At 35.3% G+C, this 24,502-nt stretch overlaps 1 protein-coding gene across 3 annotated transcripts in view; it reads right to left on the bottom strand.

The window, feature by feature from the left end:
• The window catches only part of LOC106670827 (insulin-like growth factor 2 mRNA-binding protein 2), a 67,047-nt gene that overhangs the window by 24,604 nt on the left and 17,941 nt on the right, over positions 1-24,502 (bottom strand). Inside the window, exon 1 of one of the 3 annotated variants that reach the window (XM_014401460.2) lies at positions 14,693-15,064. The exons of the other annotated variants lie outside the window; for them this stretch is intronic. Coding sequence (XP_014256946.1) covers positions 14,693-14,763 — 71 coding nt within the window. The 5' untranslated portion in view covers positions 14,764-15,064. Of the gene's footprint in view, positions 1-14,692; positions 15,065-24,502 lie in introns of those variants that run through there. 3 annotated transcript variants of the gene reach the window in all.

The raw sequence follows: 24,502 nt of genomic DNA, 5'->3' as shown, positions 1-24,502 counted from the left end.
TTAAAACATGAAATGTACCTTGCAATATAAAGTTTATGCAAGGTTTTTTTTTCATTCTGGGCCAGGCAGTATATCAAAAGGTAGGTTTTACTTTTACCTTCGTATCTAGTAAATTGTCAGGGTTTTTTTGCCTATGTCAAGTAGCGTAAAGTTCGGTTTTTAGCTATATTCTGTGGTAGTTTTTTCCACATTAGCTGCTTTTTTAAAAATAATACCTAGAAAAAATGTACCTTACAGTATAAAGTTTATGCATGTTTTTTTTTCGTTTTGGGTCTGGCTGTATATCAAAAGGTAGGTTTTACTTTTTACCTAAGTATCTAGTAAGTCGTACATGGGTTTTTCGTTCTGGGTCAGGATGTATATCAAAAGGTAGGTTTTACTTTTTACCTAAGTATCTAATAAGTTGTACATGGGTTTCTCGTTCTACGTCAGGCTGTTTATTAAAGGTAGGTTTTACTTTTTACCTAAGTATCTAGTAAGTTGTGCATGGTTTTTTTCGTTCTGGGTCAGGCTGTATATCAAAAGATTGGTTTTACTTTTTAGCTAAGTATCTAGTAAGTTGTACGTAGATTCTATGGTAGATTTGTCCATATTGTCTGCTTTTCTTAAAATAAGTTGCACGTGTAATATCAACTGAAAATATTTATTATTTGTTTAAAACATAAAATTTACCTTACAGTATACATGGGTATTTCATTATATATATACATTATATATATTCATTCTGAGCCAGGCTGTATATCAAAAGGTAGATTTACGTTTTTCCCAAGTATCTATTAATTTGTCAGAGTTTTTGCTATTTCAAGTAGCTTAAAATTCGGTTTTGAGCTAGATTCTGTGGTTGGTTTTTCCACACTGTCATCTTTTCTAACATTAAGTTGTACGTGGAATATGAACTGAAAATATTGTATTTTTGGTTTAAACCATGAAATGTACCTTGCAGTATAAAGTTTATGCAAGGGTTTTTTTGTTTTTTTCATTCTGGACCAGGCAGTACATCAAAAGGTAGGTTTCATATTTTACTTACTTAGCTAGTAAATTGTCACGGTTTTTTTTGCTATGTCAAGTAGCGTAAAGTTCGGTTTTTAGCTATATTCTGTGGTAGTTTTTTCCACATTATCTGCTTTTTAAAAAATAATATCTAGAAAAAATGTACCTTACAGTATAATGTTTATGCGTGGTTTTTCGTTTTGGGTCAGGATGTATATCAAAAGGAAGGCCTTCCTTTTTACCTAAGTATCTAGTAAGTTGTCCGTGGGTTTTCCGTTATGTCAATGTCAAGTAGCTTAAAGTTAGATTTTGAGCAGGTGGATATCAACTGAAAATATTTGATTTTCTGTTTTAAAGCAAAAAATGTATATTGCAATAAAATGTTGGTATAAGGTAAGTTTCTTACTCCGGAACACGTTATATGTCAAATGTATATTTCAGTAGAGTTTTTATATACTCTAGTTTTATTATTTAAGGTGTTTTTTATATTTATGTGTCAATCTGTTATGTTTATTGTTAAAAAATAGAATGGGAAGTGCAATTGGACGGGAATAAGGTTGATTGTCACGGATGGGCCGAGGGCCGGCGGAGTGGGAATCGTTCGCCGAGGCGGCGCCGCCCGCACGCCAGCCCTACCAATTATCCCCTCCAGAGATCGGACGCCCATGGCTTCCGCGTTTCCAGGTTGGGAGGGGACGAGCCGCGGTGCGAGAGAGAGTGGAAGATCAAAAGAGAAAAAGAGAAAGAGAGAGACATTAGAAAAAAAAGGAGAAGAACGTTCCGATGCCAGGGTCCGTGAGCAGGTGGACGGACGGATTGAGTCACCATCCTTTCCACGAAGTTTCCACACCGAACCCGGCCCATAGCAGGGGAAACGATACGTCTGCCGGCCCGCGCTCCAACTATCCATGGAATGTCCACTGACCTCATAACGCCGCCCACATGGCAATATAGTCATCGTCCGGGACTGCAGATTCTACAGTTGATCAGGGGTTTCGACCGTCCACCTATGCCAGTGAACAAACGTGAAATTTCTTTCATATAAGATTTCGGTTAAACTGGGTAAAACTGAATAAACATAAAGACACCTCAGTGGAAGGATCCAAGAACGGAAAATTCCGAACTGGAAAATAGATTGTTTTTTACTTTGGGGGATGAATTTAAATTGAAATTGTGGAAGGAGGGCCTAATTTGAACATGCCGATTCGTTCTTGCGAATGATGAAAACTGCTTTCTTAATTTTCATTGACAAGTTAAGATTTCTGAGTGGAACGGATTTTGTATTGAAATTGTGGTGGGGGCAAATTACAAGCAAAAATTTCTGTAGGAATAAATTTTAATTAGAATTGATGTTTTTAAATCAAATTACCAAGGAAAAACTTCTGTAGGAATGAATTTAATTGGAAATTGTGGAGGGAGGTTGAATTTCAATTGAAATTGTGGAGGGGAGATGGAATTTCTATTGAAGTTGTGATGGAGGGGGGGTTGAATTTTGAACAACAATTGAAATGTTGAAGGGGGCAGAATTTGATTCATGATGGAAATTGATGTTTTTAAATCAAATTACCAAGGAAAAATTTCTGTAGGAATGAATTTAATTTGAAATTGTGAAGGGAGGTTGAATTTTAATCGAATTTTTTTAATCGATAATTATTCAGAAATGTGAGATGCGGTCTGGTGTGATGTAGGTTTCAGAAAAAAAAATTTTTTATCGTCCAACGTTTCTATTTTCTATTCCAACCGAAATTTTTGAATGGTAATGTTATTTTTAAAAAAATCAGTTTCTATCATGAATAAGCTTGTTCAAATTTGCCCCCTTCGACATTGATGTAGGTTTCAGAAAAACATTTTCCTTATCGTGCCAACGTTTCGATCTTTATTGAGATCATCTTCAGGGCCTGAGATTTACAAACACTGTTTACATTTAACAAATACATTCAGGATATGGAAAAGTTAATTTATACAATGGAAAATATATTTTTTATATTCAATCAAAGTATTTCTACTCACTCAAAGTGTTTGTCTTCTGTGTAATTGTGCCATTCTTGCGTGTCGTGTTGAGAGTGCCAGTGAGATTTTGCTGTTTTTTGTCCTTCCCCACCCCTTCAAAATCCAACGTATATAAACACAAAACAGCAAAATCTCACTGGCAGTCTCAACACGACACGCAAGAATGGCACAATTACACTGAAGACAAAACACTTTGATTGAATATAAAAAATATTTTTGCAATTGTATAAATTCACTTTTCCACATGTAAACAATGTTTGTAAATCCCAGGCCCTGAAGATGATCTCAATAAAGATCGAAACGTTGGCACGATAAGGAAAATGTTTTTCTGAAACCTACATCAATGTTGAAGGGGGCAAATTTGAACAAGCTTATTCATGATAGAAACTGATTTTTTTTAAATAACATTACCATTCAAAAATTTCGGTAGGAATGAATTTTAATTGAAATTGTGGAGGGGAGATTGAATTTCTATTGAAACTGTGGAGGGGAGGTTGAATTTAATTGAAATTTTGACAGGGGCAAATTTGAACAAACTGATTCTTCATGGAAACTGATTTTTTTAAATCAAATTACAAGCAAAAATTTCTGTAGGTAAGAATTTAAGGGCAATTGTGGAGGGGAGGTCGAATTACCAAATTTGAACAAGCTGATTCATGATGGACTGATTTTTAAAAAAATAAAATTACCAATAAAAAATTTCGGTAGGAATGAATTTTAATTGAAATTTTGGAGGGGAGATTGAACTTAAATGGAAATTGTGGAGGGGAGATTGAATTTCTATTGAAATTGTGTAGGGGAGGTTGAATTTTAATTGAAATGTTGAAGGGGGCAAATTTGAACAAACTGATTCTTGAGGGAAACTGATTTTTTTAAATCAAATTACAAGCAAAAATTTCTGTAGGTATGAATTTTAATGGCAATTGTGGAGGGGAAGTCGAATTTCCAAATTTGAACAAGCTGATTCATGATGGAAACTGATTTTTTTTAAATAAAATTACCAATCAAAAATTTCGGTAGGAATGAATTTTAATTGAAATTTTGGAGGGGAGATTGAATTTTAATGGAAATTGTGGAGGGGAGATTGAATTTCTATTGAAATTGTGTAGGGGAGGTTGAATTTTAATTGAAATGTTGAAGGGGGCAAATTTGAACAAACTGATTCTTGAGGGAAACTGATTTTTTTAAATCAAATTACAAGCAAAAATTTCTGTAGGTATGAATTTTAATGGCAATTGTGGAGGGGAGGTCGAATTTCCAAATTTGAACAAGCTGATTCATGATGGACTGATTTTTAAAAAAATAAAATTACCAATAAAAAATTTCGGTAGGAATGAATTTTAATTGTGGAGGGGAGATTGAATTTCTATTGAAATTGTGTAGGGGAGGTTGAATTTTAATTGAAATGTTGAAGGGGGCAAATTTGAACAAACTGATTTTTGATGGTAACTGCTTTTTTTAGATCAAATTCCAAACAAAAATTTCTGTAGGTATGAATTTTAATGGCAATTGTGGAGGGGAGGTCGAATTTCCAAATTTGAACAAGCTGTGATGGGACTGATTGAAAAAATAATAAAATTACCAATAAAAAATTTCGGTAGGAATGAATTTTAATTGAAATTTTGGAGGGGAGATTGAACTTAAATGGAAATTGTGGAGGGGAGATTGAATTTCTATTGAAATTGTGGAGGGGAAGTTGAATTTCAATTATAAAATGTTGAAGAGGGCAAATTTGAACAAACTGATTCTAGATGGAACCTGATTTTTTTAAAATCAAATTACAAGCAAAAATTTCTGTAGGTATCAATTTTGATGGTAATTGTGGAGGGGAAGTCGAATTTCCAAATTTGAACAAGCTGATTCATGATGGAATCTGGTTTTGTTTAATCAAATTACCAAGCATTTTGATTTTTTTAAATTAAACGTTTTTGCCAATAGTTCACAATAGGCATGCCTCATTCTCCATTGGATTGGGATAAATTCGATTATGATACACGGTCAATAGTTAAATTTATCATTGATAAAAAAAATACCATGACTAAAAAATTAGGAGTTAACTTAACGAACACGGTCCTAAATAAACAAGAAGAAAAAATTTATTAAATAAAAAAATTTGACCCAAAAACAGAACTAGAAACAACGAAACTACTATCCCTTGGTTCATTGGTTGATAGTAGTAAAATAAAAACAAATATAAAATATAAATGTGCTGAAGTAATTGAGCCAAACTTCATAAAATTAAACGACAAAATTGAGATATCCCTTTTACAATGAGGTCTGTTGATAAAAAAATAAAAAATAACAATGTTATTTTAAAAGCGATAATAAAAAATACTTTTCTGCAGTTGAAGAATTCCTAAACAATAACGATTGTAAAGAATTATTTACGACTCCACCTTAATTTTTTTTTAAACTAAACACCTTGCTAGAGCATGCTGGGTTGCCTTCTACTCCCCCATCCCCATGTCCTGGGATCCAGCAGAGGGTGACTTTATTTTCTATATCTAATCTCGCACAACCACAAGAAAAGTGACTAAGAATTCGGGTGTGTGATTCTAAGAAAAAATTACAACTGTAGGTGGACTCTGCTAGGCAGCATGTGGCACTTTTGAATTGACGGGAACGTATCGTCACCGTTCACGAAAAGTGGCGTAAAAAATAGAAAAAAATTACTTTTTTTTTTAAAATCTTTACACCTGACTAATCAGTCACCCACGGTATTTTCCTTTCCTTCATCATTTCTTCATCTTTGAAAAAAATAATTAAAAAACTACTAAAATGTATATTAAATGGAATTTCTGTTCGTTTTCTGACATTTGCTGTTCTCTAGGTTTGGAAATAGTAGTTTATAATCACCATAGTATATTTTTCAATTTAAAAAAAATATATATTTTAAAAATTCTGGCTAATAAAACGCTTATTTCACTAACGTTTACTAGTTTAATGTTGATCAAATATTATTGGAAATTTAACGTAATTTTCATTGGTGTTCGTGAAATCTTACAAAAATCAGAAAAAGGGGGAATAACTCCGAAACTGTCGAGATTCGGACCGTAGTTAATTAGGACTTTTTGGTTCTATTTTGAATGCAGAATCGACTGGCAAAGTTTTTAACACGAGTGGCCGAACATTCTGTAAATGCATGTTTCAATTAGGTTATTATGGACAGTTTTAACTCTGAAAAAGTTACATCATCTATTGTTCCGACCATATGCGTAAAATATAATCTACATAGCATTACAAAAAAAAGGACAGAATTAAATAAAAAATAAATTCAAAGTTATCCATGAATATTTAGGCACAAAGTGGGGATAATGGAGACCCCATTGGTAACGCTCTCATTTCATTTTTTTTTTTTTTTTTTCAATTCAATTTACAATAATTAGAAAATAGGCATATATTTAAGAGGTCTATAATACCTTTTTTTATAAATTCGTTGAAAGAGATTTCCATAAGTTTTTGTTTTATTAGTTCAGTACATTCTTTAACAGGGATATTTGTAAAATAAATTACTAACATCAAACGACACTAAAACACAGTTTTTATGTATATTTATGTTCTTTAACATGTTTTACCATTTCTAAAGAATTGTTAATACCAAATGTAGGTTTGGATTTGGCGTGGGTTTTAATTATTTTATCAATTGTTATCGCGAGTTTGTACCAAAAAATAAATGACTTGACTTTACTGGTTTGCTTGCTTTGAATATTTTCAGCTATAACATTGGTATTAGTTTTTTAACAGCACATGGCTGACATTTAACAGGCATGACGGCGACTATAAACTTAATGTCATTGCATATTTAAAATCAGTATGCGTATGAGTGCGTATAAACAACCACGAATTCTATTCCCCAATCTTATTACGTATGAATGTATTTATTAGCGCGAATGATGAAGTATGCGTGGGTGAGGATGTGACGGAATGTTGAGTACCCACAGCACACCTAATCAGGTTTAGGCAATTTAATTAATAGAGAGATGTGGGGGAAGGGCTCGATGGCACCCGTTGAACCCGTTCAGTGTGTGTTTATTAGCGTGAGTGGGCTAAGTAAGAATGAACGGGTCTGCCGAGGAATCGAGTACTCCGCAGACTTGTCAATTACTTAGGTTAATTAGGTTAAAGAATAAGTGTCTTGCTAATTTTAATTGTAAATACAGAAAGGTTACTCAGAATGAACGTATTTATTGGCGTGACTACCACCTAGACGACTCCCATTAGTTATAGTGGTCATTTGTACTCTGAGACCTGCCAAATATATAGGTTAGATTAAAATCTTATAGAAGCATGAGTGTTTTAAATTTCTGGCTACTAAAACGATTATTTCACCAACGTTTATAAGTTTAGTATCGATCACATCTCATTGGAAATGTAATGTAGTTTTCAACGGTATCAATGGATTTGTCCAAAACGTTTAATTTTGGAATTATTGTTTATTTGAAGCGAGGTCGTGAAATCTTAAAAACTCAGAAAAAGGGGAATAACAACGGAAACTGTTGAGTAAAGCCGGATACCATGAAGATAGAAAACACACAGACATTACGATACCAGCGGATTCTTCTCACTCATGGACTCAAAAAGCTGTTGGATTCATTTTGGCTCATAGACCGTACGTTGAAACTCCCATTAACACTTGCTAATTACAAAAAATAATTGATCAGCCACCCGACCAAAAATAAACCAGTAGGTTTTCGTTGCTTGCCATATATTGGTGAACCATTAGAAAAAGTAGGTAGAAAACTAAAACTATTAGATTTTTAGTGTAGCTTTTATGTCCACTTAGAAATATCCTCTCAAAACCTAAAGACAAAGTTGACAACTTGGCAAAAAGCTGGCTTGACCAATTTAATCGTAATCATTGCGACATTAAATATATAGGACAAAGCTATAGAGAAATTAAAATGAACGAATTTTCCGAATTTAAGGACCATCTATAGATGAAACAAAACGCAATTTCTCATTTTATATTTTTCACAGTTAATTGTTTTGCTTTGTAAATTTAAAAATCCTGAAATAATAATTATATGAAATATTTGGTTTCCTTTCGTTCCTATTTGTAAAACCATCGAGGGGGTGCTGGTAATTCTTGATGAAGGGTCGTCTGATCTTTTTTAAAACAATTTTTCCTTCAAGTTCAAATCTGGGTGATCAGATTTTTTACATTTTTTTAACTAACTTTTAGGTCGTATTTTGAGCAGAAGTACAATTCAAACCTGTATTAATTTAGTATAGTAAATATTCATTAATTTCCGATTGCTAATCGAGTAGCGTTGAAATTATTCGATCGGCCCGAAAAAAGCACAATTCCAAAAAATAAAGTAGGAAATGGACAACATTTTTGCTGAAAATTTAGATGGCCTGGATTTTAAATGAAGTTTTGTGTGCGTTTTTCCAAGGTGGTGTGTGTCTTCCCAATGGAAGACATTACTTCGAAAAAACATTCGAATTTTCTCCAATGCGGAGGAATTTTGCCCTGTTGAAATTTTTTCTCCAAAATTTACAAATCGCACGTAGTAGGCATCGCGAAAATCGGCGGGAGGAGACGAAAACTACAGCCTGAGTGGACCCTCACCCAGACTGGCAAACTCACTGCTGCAATTGGAGAGGGCTAGTCTCATAGGATGGGATTACTAACCGGTCACTGGCAACTGAGAAAACATCTACACAACATGGCCATATACAACGATGATCCCTTCTGTAGATTATGCAACGAGGAGGAGGAAACAGCCACCCATCATCATCTTCGAATGCGAAGCAACATCTCAATAGAGACTTAACCTAACATACAGAAAAAACCAAGGGGATGAAATTTCAGCAGCGACGATGACCTGATATTTCTAAGAAGAAGAATTGAGTCTATTGCACTGAACAAGGAAGGTAGAATAAGCCAGAATGCTGCAGTGCCTGGGGAGCACAAACCCTGCTTCCTAGTATCCTCATTACCATACCATACAGCCTGAGTGAGTAAAGGTGGTTCAGGTTTTGGTGGTTCTATTGAACGATGGTAAGGAATATGGATGCTAAGGATGCTGAAAACGATGAAAATCTTGACAGCGACAAAAAAGAAGAAATTAATAAAGGTGGGTTCAGTATGTTTTTCAACTGGTCTAAAAGATGGTTCTTACTGACAATGAGTAAGAACTATTTTTTAAAGTAGCATTGATAGGTTAGCCTACAAGATGGTGGAAATCTACAAATTATTGACGAAATATTCGAGGAAAACCAACAGGGGTTTGGATGTGTCGCAAGGCAACGACCATGAGTATACAAGGTGCCGCAATTCTGCCTATACTGACCCAAATCTAGGGATGACGTGGTGTACATGGTATCTTAAATAATCAATAATTAATTTATAGATCCTGGAATAAAGCTTTCTTTCTGAGAATCGCGCTTTTTCTGCCTGTTTACAGGGTGATTCACTCAATACTCCCCCCCAGTTCTTGCTCTATACGTATACAGGGTGTCTCTAATCCTACGCCTGAAAATTTTAAGGGGACACTACGCCAGTCAATAAGCAGGTGTAGCATCAATAGTTTTGAAGGTTTTACGAATCCTAAGCTTAAAATGTTTTCAGTCTGTGTACGAGTATACAAAGCGCTTTGTATGGAGCCAATTTTGAGTATAATGAAAATCTACAAATTCTGGACGAAATTATTTGAAGAAACCCCTATGGTTGTAGGTGTGTCACAAGGCAACGTCCGTGAGTATCCAGGGTGCCGCAATGGACCCACTCAAGGGATGACATGGTGTACAGGGTATCGCGTATGTTTTATCACACACTTTTTTGTAATTTCTGGTTGGCGATTGTGCAAAGAACGGACAAAAAATCGAAGGACTGCTATGGTGCACCTCGAATGAGTCTTTTTTAAGGTTTAACGGGTTAAACTTCACCGAACTAGCCCCACAGTGCAGGGACATTCGACATACTCGTTATTATCCCATTGAAGTCTTAACTTGTAAGTTAGGTATTTAATAAATTTCCTCTGTACACCTTAAGCAGATTAATCGTAGGATTGAATGCCCCAGGGAAACCAAACCAACCTACCAAACTACTAGGTGTGTTCTGAACCAACCCAAAATATAGATGTTTTATTACGATATATTCCAGAAACCTGATGGATTCCTCTCAAGGAACCCCAAGCTTCTATTAAATTTGGCCAGAAATAATAATGTTGAGACAAAAGTTAATCCCAAGTCATCAATCTCAGGCGACTCAATTGAGATCCCAGTAAAGAGTATGAGTAATGGAAGGCTGTAATAATGATATTAAATTGAAAACTGACACGCCTACGGAACTATGCAACTGGATACACCCTGGGTTGGTTCTGGAAAATAAATGATCAGAAATTTCAGAATGCCCAAAATTCAGGATATGCATCTGTATAGATGGTAGTAAGAAGAATAACAAAGTTGGGTGTGCCTTGTCTTATTGGGATGATGAGACACTTCTGGAGACAGTTCATCTTGCAGAACATTGTTCAAACAACCAATTTTTGGCTATGTTGAAATGTTTGGCTGGCTTACTTATGATCCTGTAGATTGGAAAAATGCGATTATAGTGACTGATAGTTAAATATCTCTCGACATGATCGCCAATACTAACAACCACACGTCTTTGGTTGAGAATTCAGCTAACCTGATTCCGCTTAATGAGGTATTCAGTAAGGTCCAGGCTCATAGTGGTGAAGTAGGTAACGAAAGAGCTGATTTATTGGAGAAACAAGCATCGGAAGATGAGAATTTGCAAGTATCCTTCGAATTTCTTCCGAAAACATATGTAGAACACAAAAGAAAACAGAGGGAACTACAAAAGTGGGAACAAATTTGGCAGACAACAGGGAAAGGCATGCTCGCTTTTTTCCCATTTATGGGGAAAGAGTCAAGTGTAACATTGCAATAAGCTACAAGGTGACTCAAGTGTTATCAGGTCATGGAAAAAAAACAGAACATAACTTCATCGTTTTAATATTCTGCCAGATGCAAGTTTTTAAAAATTTTAAATTGTTTAACAATTGAATAATTGTATGATCTAATTAATGTAATTTTTTGTTAAGTGCATGTAATATTTGTACGTGGTACATGCAGAAATAAAAAACAGAGATAAACATCAAGATTAATAGAAAGTTCCTCAGACACCAAGAGGCAAACTTATTTAAATCCTCCTACAGATCCTATCCGCCAAAAACAAAAATTCTGAATCTTTAAAACAGGAGGTATCGTCGATGAAAACAAAATTTGACCAAAGTTAGATCATTGGGGGCAAAAGGTGTCTGTTTTCAGTATTAGAAGTATGGACCACTTTTTCATTTGGGAACACTCTGGATCAAGGTATGGTCTTGAAGAAGAAAGCAAACTAAGTTTCTACTAGCGTTCGACCTATTTTAAGGTCAACATCTGGGCAAAACTATATATTAAATATATCTACAGATTGACAAGTTTTTGCAGGAGATCTCAAATTTCCTTGAAGACCACTCAGTCCAAACATTGCCAAGGACAGAAACAGTATGCGAAATTTGAGATCGCCTCTAAACAATTGTAAATTTGTAGACATGTTTAAGGTTGTCTTGACTTGATGTTGACCTTACAATAAGTCGAAAGCTTGACAGTAGAAACTAAATTTGCTGCCTTCTTTAAGACCATACCAAGGTATCCAGAATATTCGTCTAATGGTTATGGAAAGTCCACACCTCTAAACTTTACCTGAAAATTTCTGTTGGCGAGATAAGTTTCTAATTCAAGCCAAGAAACCGCCAGCAAACCTAAACTGTTCAACCTTACCCAAAGGCAGTTTAAACTTTTACAGGCGATCTCAAATTTCGTAATATCGTTACAACCCTTGGCAATGTGAGGACTGAGTAGGTCTTCAAGGAAATTTGATATCGCCTGTAAAAACTTAAATATGCCAAGCTGTAGACATATTTAAGGATGTCTTGTCCTGATTTTAACCTTAAAATAGGTCAAAGGCTTGGCAGTAGCAACTAGGTTTGCTTTGTTCTCCAAGATCACACCTTGATCCAGTATTCGTCTAATGGTTTTGAAAAGCCTACCTCTAAACTTTACCTTAAGATTTCTGTTGGAGAGATAAGGATCTAATCCAAGCCAAGAAACCGCCAGCAAACCTAAACTGTTCAACCTTACCCAAAGGGAGTTTAAGCTTTTACAGGCGATCTCAAATTTCGCAATACTGTTACAGCCCTTGGCAATGTGAGGACTGAGTAGGTCTTCAAGGAAATTTGATATATAAAAATTTAAATATGTCAATCTGTAGACATATTTAAGATTGTCTTGCCCTGATTTTAACCTTAAAATAGGTCAAAGGCTTGGCAGTAGCAACTAAGAATCTTATTCTCCAAGATCACACCTTGATCCAGTATTTGTATGGTTTTGAAAAGCCTACCTCTAAACTTTACCTTAAGATTTCTGTTTGAGAGATGAGGATCTAATCCAAGCCACAAAACCGACACCAAACCTAAAATTGTTCAAGCTCACCCAAAAGCAATCCATAGTCAACGGCATATCCCCGTAACTGCGTCAACTTGATTACCATTCTCAATGGAATTGAAAATGAATTCCTGGTAAATATGTTTTTCATAGACGACCGTCCAGTCAAAAAGAACTTACATTTGTTGGTTAGTAATAATATACTCAAGCAATTTTGGCATTAGATACCGGGCCATATAATGAATGTTGCTCTATCTCCCTTCTTAAAAACTAGGATACCTACGCTTCTTTTCAAGCTCCGGTACCTAAATCCAGGGTTTTCATATTGAATGAAACTGTAGCAGCAACAGTCAATGAACTAATACTTCTGAGAAGAAGGATTGAGTCGATTACATTGAACTAGGGAACTAGGAAGGTACAATAAGCCAGAAGGCTGCCTGGTGAGAACAAACCCCGCTCCCTATTATCCTCATCACCATCATCACTAGGGATTTCCTAAATAGGAGGAAAAAATTTGGAATTTGCACTTTTCGCTAGGGAACGAGCGTAATTGTTTACCAGGATTGGGAGAACATCGTCATGTCCACTTACAAAGGACGGGTTTTAGAGGACCTACGTCAGAGCTCGAGGAATTTCCGCACGATTTGAATATTTTTTTAAAATATCACAAATCTTTTCAGATACCTGAGAGTCATCTGTTATTACTATAACACCATCCTTCACAGACAAGGGAAATCCTTTAGTGTAGCTTTTCTCGTTGTTGAAAGACCTGACAAATGAAGTTTTTAATACATATTTATTGTAATCCTTCTCATCACCCCCTTTAAAAAAAGCTCTGAGTGTGGTAAAATTGGAATAGTCTGATCTGAACCAGATTTTGGGATGGTTAGGGATGAACCAGATTTCTTAAATCGTTTACGAGCATTAGGGTTAGGGATATCGGCCGCAAGGCCTTCTGCACCTCGACCTGAGTAGATCTACTGTGCTCCTCTGTTTTTTTATACCCGCTGTCCAACTTCAGGTTGTTAATCAACCTCCATAGTTTTGCCAGCGGCTCCAGTGTAGGATCTTGCAGTTTTTCCTGTTATAAGTTATAAGGACCTGCACCTATCTTCACAAAAACATAAAATGTGTTCGGCGGGCTCCTCCTCTTCCTGGCATAAGGATCCATTTTAAGATGTATCTTCTTTTTGGTAGGATGCTAAGCCACAGTAGGGTTCAGGACCCAGAGAATGCTGACCATGCTGACCCCCTCTTTGGCCATGTCGACCTTTTGGTTACCCTCTATGCCCCGAGTTCCCTTACGGGCCTTAATTTTCCTAATAACAAGATTCCCTAACTAGTGACAGGGGCATTTGAGTTAAGTCGAAGACAGGACAAAGCTATAACTCGAGAACGGTGCAAGGCCAAACCAAAGACATTAATACAAACCAGGCCGTTCAGGAGTAGGCTTCTCGAAAGAAAAGGTACCAACGAGACCTACTGCAAGATATGAATCCATAAAAGGAGATAAGACGTTAGTTAGGAAACAATGGGCACGAACAATCCCACAAAGAAGTTAACTGCGAAGCAAGCTGGCAACCCCGACAGCAGAGTTCTTCACGGGGACCGCAGACACGGTTGACATTGGCGTCAATCCGGTCCAGATTCAGGAGGCATATGTGGCCCTAACAATGTAGTGCCACTGCTATTACAAATGAGAGCTTTTTTGGTCAATTACAACCACTGCAAAAAGTCGTCGAACTGTTTATACGTTGGTTTTAACCTGTAAAAAACTTCAAAGATTTTTGTTTACATGTCGAGTTTGTTAAAGAATGTCCTATATGTACTGCAAATATAAAGTTTTTTCTGTGTGTTTTAAAGGGTGCTGAGTCGTTTTCTAATCTGATATTACGAGATTCTTAAGAAGGCGTCGATCTCTTTATACAGGGTGCCGCGGTGTCTAACCTGCCTAGAAAATTATTTCTGTTCCGAATGAGTAAGACGGGGGTCTTTGTAGTTTTATTTTTTGGTTGTATTTTTTTTTTTCTTTTTACACGAGAGATCCGGCCGTGTGGAATGGGCAGCGTTCAAGGCTGCCTGGGGGAGGGCAAGAACCTCACAGATCCACTACAACCTTGACGCGGCTTTAGAAATAAAGAAAGAGAAATATCTTCCAGCGGCGCGGAAGGAATTATTTTTCTTTCTTTCATTGTCTTAACCGAATAAATTATAAATTAATTGTTTTAACTTTTTTTTTGTTTCCACTCACCTGGCGGCTCCAAATCCGTTGTACTCTTCAGGGGTTGGCGAATTCTCCGACTCCATTTCAGACGGTGTCATATGTCGAGTACGCGACGGTGTATAAAATTAAAAAAGTCACTTTTTTTCTTTTTACTTTTTTTCTTTTTCCTCCAAGGCGGGAATGGAAAAAAGAAAAATTTCAAAAAAGACGAGAGAAAAGTCCCCCACACACGCACACACAAAAAAAGGCGGGGGAAAAATTCCCACTTTTTCCTTAAAACCTACTTTTTCACAGCCAACGATTTACAATTATAACAGTTTTTTATCCCTTTGTGGTAACTGTTTTTCTTTTTTTTAAGTCACTGTCTTTTTTTTACTTTTTTAAATTGTTTTTTAAAAAAGAGTTTTCTCTTTTTTTCGCTTTTTTTTGTTTGTTTTGGTTTTGTTTTTGAGGGGGGATGTTTTGTAAAAAGAAAAGCTTTTGAAGGGGGGGGGGGGCAAAATGGAGGTTACGCACAGTCCGGGAAAATATGAAGAAGAAATAAACACCGAGAACGAGAAAAGCTCACCCGCGAAAGTTTTCCGGTTTTTCACTTTTCCCGGTGAATTTTCCGAATTTTCTTCTTTTCCGTGTTTTTTTCTCTTCCTTTTCTCGCACTGCCTGCGTTCTTCTTCCTGCGTATGTTTTCCGGGTTGGTGCTGTGATGCGGCCGGCGGTTGATAAAACTGGATGATTTTTTGAAGTTGTTAAAAAAACCAAGGTTTCCCTTATTTTGAGGTCTTTTTTTAAAAAAAAGTTTGAATTTTCCTTTTTTGGATGTCCTGACGGAAAATTTTTTTTGAAAGAAATCCCTTTTTTTGGATGAATAGAATTTTTTGTCCTGTCTTGTCCTGCCGGGTCTGAACGGAAAAAACAAAAACTGCAGTTGTACCGGGAGAATCTCCTGAGCTCCGATTCCTTTACATACTTTGTTACGACTGAGGTGCGCGCCAAGCGGGGCCGGTGGAGGGGAGTCGGCGGAGGGGGGCACGGACAGGTCTACCACCCTTGGCGGGGAGGGGAGATTTTTTTTCGACATCCCTTCCCCTCTACGCGCTACTTTTCAACGGAAAATGGGAAATCGTGGAAAAATCTGGAGGGGGCCCCCGAGAACACGAGGAAAACAGCTCACGCACTACCCAGTATACACTAACGACGAGCCTTATGTTTTCCCCAGACCACGGATTTCCAAGATTTTCCATGGATTCTCAAAATGGAAACATGTAGCGTCACTGTAAATACGAATACATATGTTCACGAAATTTATTATAAAATTATAAACTGTTTTACGAGAAATAGCAAGTCAAACTATATGCGATACCCCGCCGATAATGGGCAGAAACTACAAAAAATATAGGCTTTTTTGTATAGATTTCAGTAGGAACTAAGGCTTTTTATCCTGCTGCACCCTGTATATCGGGAGATTTTTCAAACTCGTTTTCGTTCAAATCGTTTTCCGATAAAATTACAGTTAAACTATATGCGATATCCTGTATATTAGGCAGAAATTACGAAAAAATATAGGTTTTTTTGTACAGATTTCAGTAGGAAATAACGCATTTTTTCCTGCAACACCCTGTATATCTTGAGATTTTTCAAAACCCGTATTGTCTTTCTACGGGAAACATCGCACAGTTAAACTATATGCGATATTCTGTATATTAGGTACAAATTATCAAAAAATATATGCTTTTTGTACAGATTTCAGTGGGAACTATGGCATTTTTTCCTGCAACACCCTGTATGTCGTGAGATTTTCCAAACCCGTATTCTCTTTATCCAAGAAATGACTGTATCGAATACCCTGTACGTAAAATACCAAATTGCCGACCAGGTTTTTGTTTCTTTGGTTGTTGGTTTGATAGGGGGGCTTTTGTACAGATTTCAGTAGTAACTAAGGCCTTTTTTCCTGCAGCGCCCTGTTTATCGAGAGATTTTTCAAACCTGAAGTACCTTTCTACGAGAAACATCGCACAGTTAAACTGTATGCGATACCCTGTACATTAGACAGAATTGACAAAAAATGTAGGCTTTTTGTACAGATTTCAGAAGGAATTAAGGCATTTTTTCCTGAAACACTCTGAATATCGAGAGATTTTTCTAACTGTATTTTCGTTTTCCAAGAAATTTACAGTTAAACTATATGCGATACCCTGTACATACCTTCTGGGAGACGTCTGTAGGAATTAGCGTTGTGTCCTGCTACATTGTATTTCAAGAGATTTAGACAAACTGAATTTTTCCCCCAAGAAATATTGGCAGGGCTTTTAGCAATTTGTACAGTTTTCGATGAAGCTAAGGTATTGTTTCTCGCGGGACCCTGTATGTCAAAAACAATTATTTAAACTGTATTATCCGAGATATGTATTTCGGATAATACAGTCAAACTATTCGTGCCACACTGTATATTGGGCAGAAATTTCGCAAAACGTTCGAATTAAGGCATTTTTTCCTGCAATACCCTGAATATCGAGAGCTTTTTCTAACTGTAATATCGTTTTCCGAGAAATTTACAGTTAAACAATATGCGATATCCCGTATATTAGGCAGAAATTATAAAAAACGTAAGTTTTTTTTGTACAGATTTCAGTAGGGACTAAGGCATCTTTCCCTGCAGCACTGTATTTGGAGAGATTTTATAAACAATATTGTCTTTCTAAGAGAAACATCGCCCAGCTATACGCCAGACCCTGTATATCAAAAAATTCTTTAAACTGTATTATCCAAGAAATATACAGTTAAACTACATGCGATACCCTGTATAAAGCGAAGAAACTTAGTACTTAAGAAGTAGGTTTTCATACAGATTTATGTAGGAACGAAAAAAACTGTTTGTTGTAACACCCTGTATCTTTAATTTTCAAACTGTGTTGTATTTTTCGTGTAATATATTTTACAGTTCAACTGTATAAAGCCATAAAGGAGCAGAAACTTCCAAAAACATAGTCTTTCTTTATAGACGTTAGATTATATATTAGAGCATGGTTGTTGAAAAGCAGAGATTTGTTGTATTGTTCCTTGTCTTATCCTAATAAATAGGAAAAACATGTTTCTGCATAGAAAAAAAATCCCTTAGTTTCTATTATTTAGAAGATTCTGTTCCATACAGGGTATGGCATAATACGCTATTGCCGTTGGCAGAGCGAAACGTAGCGGGCCCAAAGATAGAATTTGTTTTTAATCTTAAAACCTAGGCCTTTTCCTCCTTTCCCTTTTCCCCGTGCTTGCCGTGTGACTATCGATCCGTTTCACTCCCCAGGAATTACGTAAACTAGTCGAGAATCGCCGATTTCCGCTGCTTTTCCTGACAAGATTCTGCCCCCCCCCCTTCACCTAAAAAAAGCGATACCAGGCGGACCGTTCGGACCGTGAGCACGTCCGCTTTTTGTAAGCGGTACGAAATCCAGCGACTATTTGGCAGGAAATGGGGTGCCACCCCTCTCTCACCCCTTTACACGGTTTTTCGCAGAAAAAACGCACAATATATTTGAAAAAAATCTAGAATAAAAGCCCCCCCCGCAACCCTTATGGAAAAACAATCCCCTTTTGTCAAACCAATAACGACGAATAGACTGTTTCAACAAAAGGGCTATTTTTTATATATTTTTTTTTATTAAGGCCACGTGGAGTTTTGCCCTTTTGCAGAACCGAATACAAGGGTAAATATTTTACAAATGAAATAAATGCTCTTATAATATATAAATACAGGTTCTGTCCAATTTTTTTTCAATACTTGAATCCATTTCTAAGAAATGTAATGTCAGCTATATAACCATTTTCCTGGAATTCGCCAAACGAAAGAGACTACACAATAATACGATTTTTTTTATTAGAAAATAATGCAAATTACTATAATGTCAGCTATATAACTCTTTTCCTGGAATTCGCCAAATGAAAGAGACTACACAATAATACGATTTTTTTTATTAGAAAACAATGGAAATTACTATAATGTCAGCTATATAACAATTTTCCTGGAATTCGCCAAACGAAAAAGACTACAAAATAATGCGCATTTTTTCTGAGAATGAAAATTATTATAATGTCAGCAACTCAACATTTTTCCTGGAATTCGCGAAATGAAAGAGACTATATAATACACTTTTTTTTTTAATTGTGCGCAAATTATTATAATGTCAGCTATAGAACATTTTCTGGGAATTTTCCAACCAAAAAAGACGACATTATTGACAATAATATGAGCAGCATAACATTTTTCCTGGGATTCGCCAATCGAAAGAAAATATGCAATAAACATTTTTTTCTTAGAATTGAACGAAAATTATTACAAATTCTACTATACAAATTTTTTCCGGGAATTCGCGGACCAAAAGTAAACATTTTTTCTTAGAAATAAACGCAAATTATTATGAAGTTATTTAATGCTACATAAATTTACATAATTTTTTCAGAGAATTCGCCAATCGAAAGAGAATATGCAATAAACATTTTTTCTTAGAATTGTACGAAAATTATTGCAGTCTGTTACATAATTTTTTCCCGAGAATTCGCCAATCGAAAAAGAATTTGCAATAAAAAATTTTTCTTAGAATTGAACGAAAATTATTATAAAGTTGTTACATCATTTTATTCCGAGAATTCGCCAATCGAAAGAGAATACGCAATAAACATTTTTTCTTAGAATTGAACGCAAATTATTATAAAGTTATTTTATGCTACATAAATTTACATAATTTTTTTCCGGGAATTCGCCAACCGAAAGAGGCAATACAATAAACATTTTTCTTAGAATTGAACGAAAAGTATTATAAAGTCTGCTATATAAATTTTTACAATAATACGCAGTTTTTTCTTAAACTTAACGATTATTATAATATGAGCAGTATAACTTTTTTCCTGGGATTCGCCAATCGAAAGAGAATATGCAATAAACATTTTTTCTTAGAATTGAACGCAAATTATTATAAAGTCTGGTATATAAAGTTTTTCCGGGAATTCGCGGACCAAAAGAGACAATACAGTAAACATTTTTTCTTAGAATTGAACGCAAATTATTATAAAGTTTGTTACATAATTTTTTCTCCGAGAATTCGCCAATCGAAAGAGAATATGAAATAAACATTTTTTCTTAGAATTGAACGCAAATTATTATAAAATTTGTTACATAATTTTATTCCGGGAATTCGCCAATTGTAAGAGAATACGCAATAAACATTTTTTCTTATATTTGAACGCAAATTATTATAAAGTTATTTTATGTTACATAAATTTACATAATGTTTTTCCGGGAATTCGCCAACCGAAAGAGACAATACAATAAACATTTTTTCTTAGAATTGAACGCAAATTATTATAAAGTCTGCTATATGAATTTTTTCCGGGAATTCTCGGGCCAAAAGAGACAATACAATAAACATTTTTTCTTAGAATTGAACGCAAATTGTTATAAAGTTTGTTACATTTTTTTTACGGGAATTCGCTAACCGAAAAACACTACAATAATACATATTTTTTCTTCAATGTTATCTACATTTCTCTCTGAACATAGCTGACAAATTGCTAGGAATTGCATTCTTAATCAATTTGTCCCGGAAAAGTCGACAATTAGCGGACATTAAAAGGTATTTGGAAAGAAAAACTTATTTCTGTTGCCTTTATTCGCTGACCCTCACACAGGCTAAGCGAGACAAGGCGGACCAACCAAGCATTTTCTAATAGAAAAGGGCCTCGGTTTTCCCTTTCCATGCCGTTTAGGGTCTAAGCCCAGGGAACATCTGCCCGGCAGATGGGCCAAATTACAGATGTAGGGCCGTTTTTTTCCTTCACTTCCAGAGCAGGAAGGAAGGAACGTGACTTTCAAAAAGGGCCGCTCTGTACTGTTTCGAAATACAAACAAATATATAATATAACAGTTAGATAAGCCTTTATTGCTCAAACAATAATGTTTTTCTGTCGTGGGTCCGATTAACTCGAAAAATGTTATTCTTTACTTATTTTCCATGTGGCGCCAAACAGGTAGAGAAAATGATTCAGGCCAAGCGGGAAATTCGAAGGGACGACCGTTAAATTGAACTTAATGCACCACAGGCCAAAAATGAGGGCGTCCCTAAGCGGCCAGTCCATTGTTGGTTGCATGGGCAACAACCACAAAAAGATATAAAACATTATTTTTCTACTTGGGATTCCATCTGATCGATTTTTTTAATGAAAGATTTACCAGAAATAGAAAAATATTAGGACCATTTCAACATACTTGCCCTCAAACCTTGAATTCCTGGCAAAATATCTACTAAAAACGCAAACCCTGAACAATTGTACGCAGAGATTTTTTCAAAACTAAAAATATGTTGATACTGTTGTGACAAAACATAACAATTCCTCATAACAAAGCAGTAGACTTTCGTACAAACCACAACCAGATTGTGTTAAAAACCAAAAGGAACTAAATTCCGTACAAGACCGTTTTTCGAAACTACAAGCGAAAGAATTGCGTAGAAAAATTTTTGCGTCAAACGCAGAAATTCATCCGAAAGCCAGTAAATTTTTAACGATGAGAGAGGGAGAGATTGAAAAATTCTAAGAATTCTGTGGAATAATGGTCTAAAACAGTGAGAATTTTTAAGAATTGGGACGAGTATTGGCCAAAAACCGTGAGAATTTCTAAGAATTCTGTCGAATATTGACCAAAAATCAACAGAATTTCTAAGAACGGACGAGTCTTAGGCAAAAATATTTGAAATTCTAAGAATACTGTTGAATATTTGCCAAAAATCGTGAAAATTTCTAAGAAGTCGGACGTATTATGACCAACAATCTTTGAAATTTAAAAAATTATGTTGAATATTGGACAATAATCGTGAACATTTCTGGACGAATCACGACCAAAAATCTTTGAAATTCGAAAAATTCTGTTCAATATTGGGCAATTATCGTGAAAATTTCTGGACGAATCATGACCAAAAAACTTTGTAATTCTAAGAATTCTATCGAATAATGGTCTAAAACCGTGAGAATTTCTAAGAATTCGGACGAATCATGGGCAAAAAACGTGAAAACAGCTACGAATTCTTCCAAAACCTTGACAAAAAACGTAATTACAAGAAATACAAACAAAAATATTTTTAAAAATGTGTCACAAAAGGCAGAAATTCGATTAAAAAAAACACCGGCAACATTTTTGAGGAACCTTTAAAAATTTCTGACAAATTGTCCTTTCTAAAACCCAAACGCAAAAAGTAAAATGTCCACTAGTTAGCAGAAAAACTGTAAATCAACCCAAAATGCATGTAAAAAGAGAAAAGTCTTGTAAAATGTCTACTAGAAATTCAGAAAAAAAATAATAAACCCAACATTCCAGGGAAATACAAAACGTCTTTTTAATATTAAAAATAAATAAATAAAAAACCACCTCCGAAAGCCAGCAAATTTTCACGAAAACCTTGACCAAAAATGTAATTACAAGGCACACAAACTAAGATATTTTATAAAATGTGTCACAAACGCAGAAATTCGATTAAAAAAAATGATTTTTGAGTAATCTCTTTATTTTGCTCAAAATGCCTTTCCAACACTCCAAGATAACTGTAACAATATATATCCAAGCGACAAAATTGCTGGCAAATTATATGCCTTACATTTTATTGTATTTTTCATTACCCCCTCTTAGTTTAATAATATTAATTTTATCCTGACGGAAATGGCCAAAGAAATACAAGCCAATAGTAGAAAATCACCAGGATATGGCCTGATGAGAAAAAATTTGAAATTCATTCATTTATTTAACACATGAATAGTACTATATATGTCTATCTGTAAAGTGGCTGAGATCACTATGATAAAACCATCAAAACCAACATACGAAGTTTTATCCTACCGACACGTCTCAGCACTTGTAGTAATCACAAAGCACCTAAAATCACACAGTATAAAAGAAAAGTCTTGACCGAAGACTCAAATACAGGGAAATAACAGATATATATAGTAAGATAAGAAGAACTTTCAAAATCAAAGGAAAATTCACCTTTGACTCTTCCAAATGATCATAGATTTGAAAGAAAGGCAGGCCCAAGGTACTTTTTGGCCAAGGTTGGACAGAATTCCTAGAATAGGATTTTTGGCCAAGATTCCAAAGAATACGTAGAATACGGTTTCTGGCCAAGATTCGACAAAATTCTTAGATATTCTCATGGTTTTTGGTGAAGATTCGAAACAATTTTTAGAAATTTGAACTATTTTTGGCCTAGATACGATCGAAGTCGTAGAAATTCTCTCGGTTTAAACCAAGATTCGTCCGTACTCTTAAAAATTCTCACGATTTTTGGCGAAGATTCGAAACAATTTTTAGAAATTTAAACTGTTTTTGGCCTAGATTCGACCGACATCGTAGAAATTATGTCGGTTTAAACCAAATTTCGTCCGAATTCTTAGAAATTCTCACTATTTTTGGCTAAGATTTGATAGAATTCTTAGAATGGCTCACGATTTTCGGCGAAAATTCGTCCGAATTCTTAGAAATTCTCACTATTTTTGGCCAAGATTTGACAGAATTATTAAAATCTATCCCGATTTCTGGCACGGATTCCACAGAATTCTTAGAATTTCAAAGATTTTTGTCCGCGATCCGTCCGAATTCTTAGAAATTCTCATGATTTTGGACCAAGATTCGTCCGAATTCTTAGAAATTCTCACGATTTTTGGCCAAGATTCGAAACAATTTTTAGAAATTTCAACTGTTTTTGGCCTAGATTCGACCGACATCGAAGAAATTATGTCGGTTTAAACCAAATTTCGTACGAAATCTTAAAAATTGTCACTGTTTTTGGCCAAGATTTGACAGAATTATTAAAATCTGCCCGATTTCTGGCAAGGATTCCACAGAATTCTTAAAGTTTCAATGATTTTTGGTCACGATCCATCCGAATTCATAGAAATTCTCATGATTTTGGGCCAAGATTCGTCCGAATTCTTAGACATTCTCACGATTTTTGGCCAAGATTCGAAGCAATTTTTAGAAATTTGAACTGTTTTTGGCCTAGATTCGACCGACATCGTAGAAATTATGTCGGTTTAAACCAAATTTCGTACGAAATCTTAAAAATTCTCACGGTTTTTGGCCAAGATTTGACAGCTTTATTAAAATCTATCCCGATTTCTGGCAAGGATTCCACAAAATTCCTAAAATTTCAAAGATTTTTTGTCTCGATCCATCCGAATTCTTAGAAATTCTCATGATTTTGGGCCAAGATTCGTCCGAATTCTTAGAAATTCTCATGATTTTGGGCCAAGATTCGTCCGAATTCTTAGAAATTCTCTCTGTTTTAGACCATTATTCGTCAGAATTCTTAGAAATTCTTAAGGTGTTTGGCCAAGATTTGGCAGAATTATTAAAATTTCTCACAATCTCAGACCAAGATTTGACAGAATTATTAGAATTTCAAAAAATTTTGTCCGCGATCTGTCCGAATTCTTAGAAATCCTTACGATTTTTGGCCAATATTCAGCAGAATTCTTAGAATGGCTCACGATTTTTTGCGAAAATTCGTCCAAATTCTTAGAAATTCTCACTATTTTTGGCTAAGATTTGATAGAATTCTTAAAATGGCTCACGATTTTTGGCGAAAATTCGTCCGAATTCTTAGAAATTCTTACTATTTTTGGCTAAGATTTGATAGAATTCTTAGAATGGCTCACGATTTTCGGCCAATATTCAACAGAATTCTTATAATTTCTCACGAATTTTACCCAAGACTCGTCCCAATTCTTAGAAATTCTCACAGTTTTTGGTCATTGTCCGACAGAATTCGTGGGAAGGGGGTAAATTCTATATTTGTAGTAGGT

Source organism: Cimex lectularius, unplaced genomic scaffold (genome assembly GCF_000648675.2).
Source record: "Cimex lectularius strain Harlan isolate CLEC.00 unplaced genomic scaffold, Clec_2.1 scaffold252, whole genome shotgun sequence".
Lineage (NCBI taxonomy): Eukaryota > Metazoa > Arthropoda > Insecta > Hemiptera > Cimicidae > Cimex > Cimex lectularius.
This window is presented reverse-complemented; position numbering and strand designations above follow the sequence as displayed.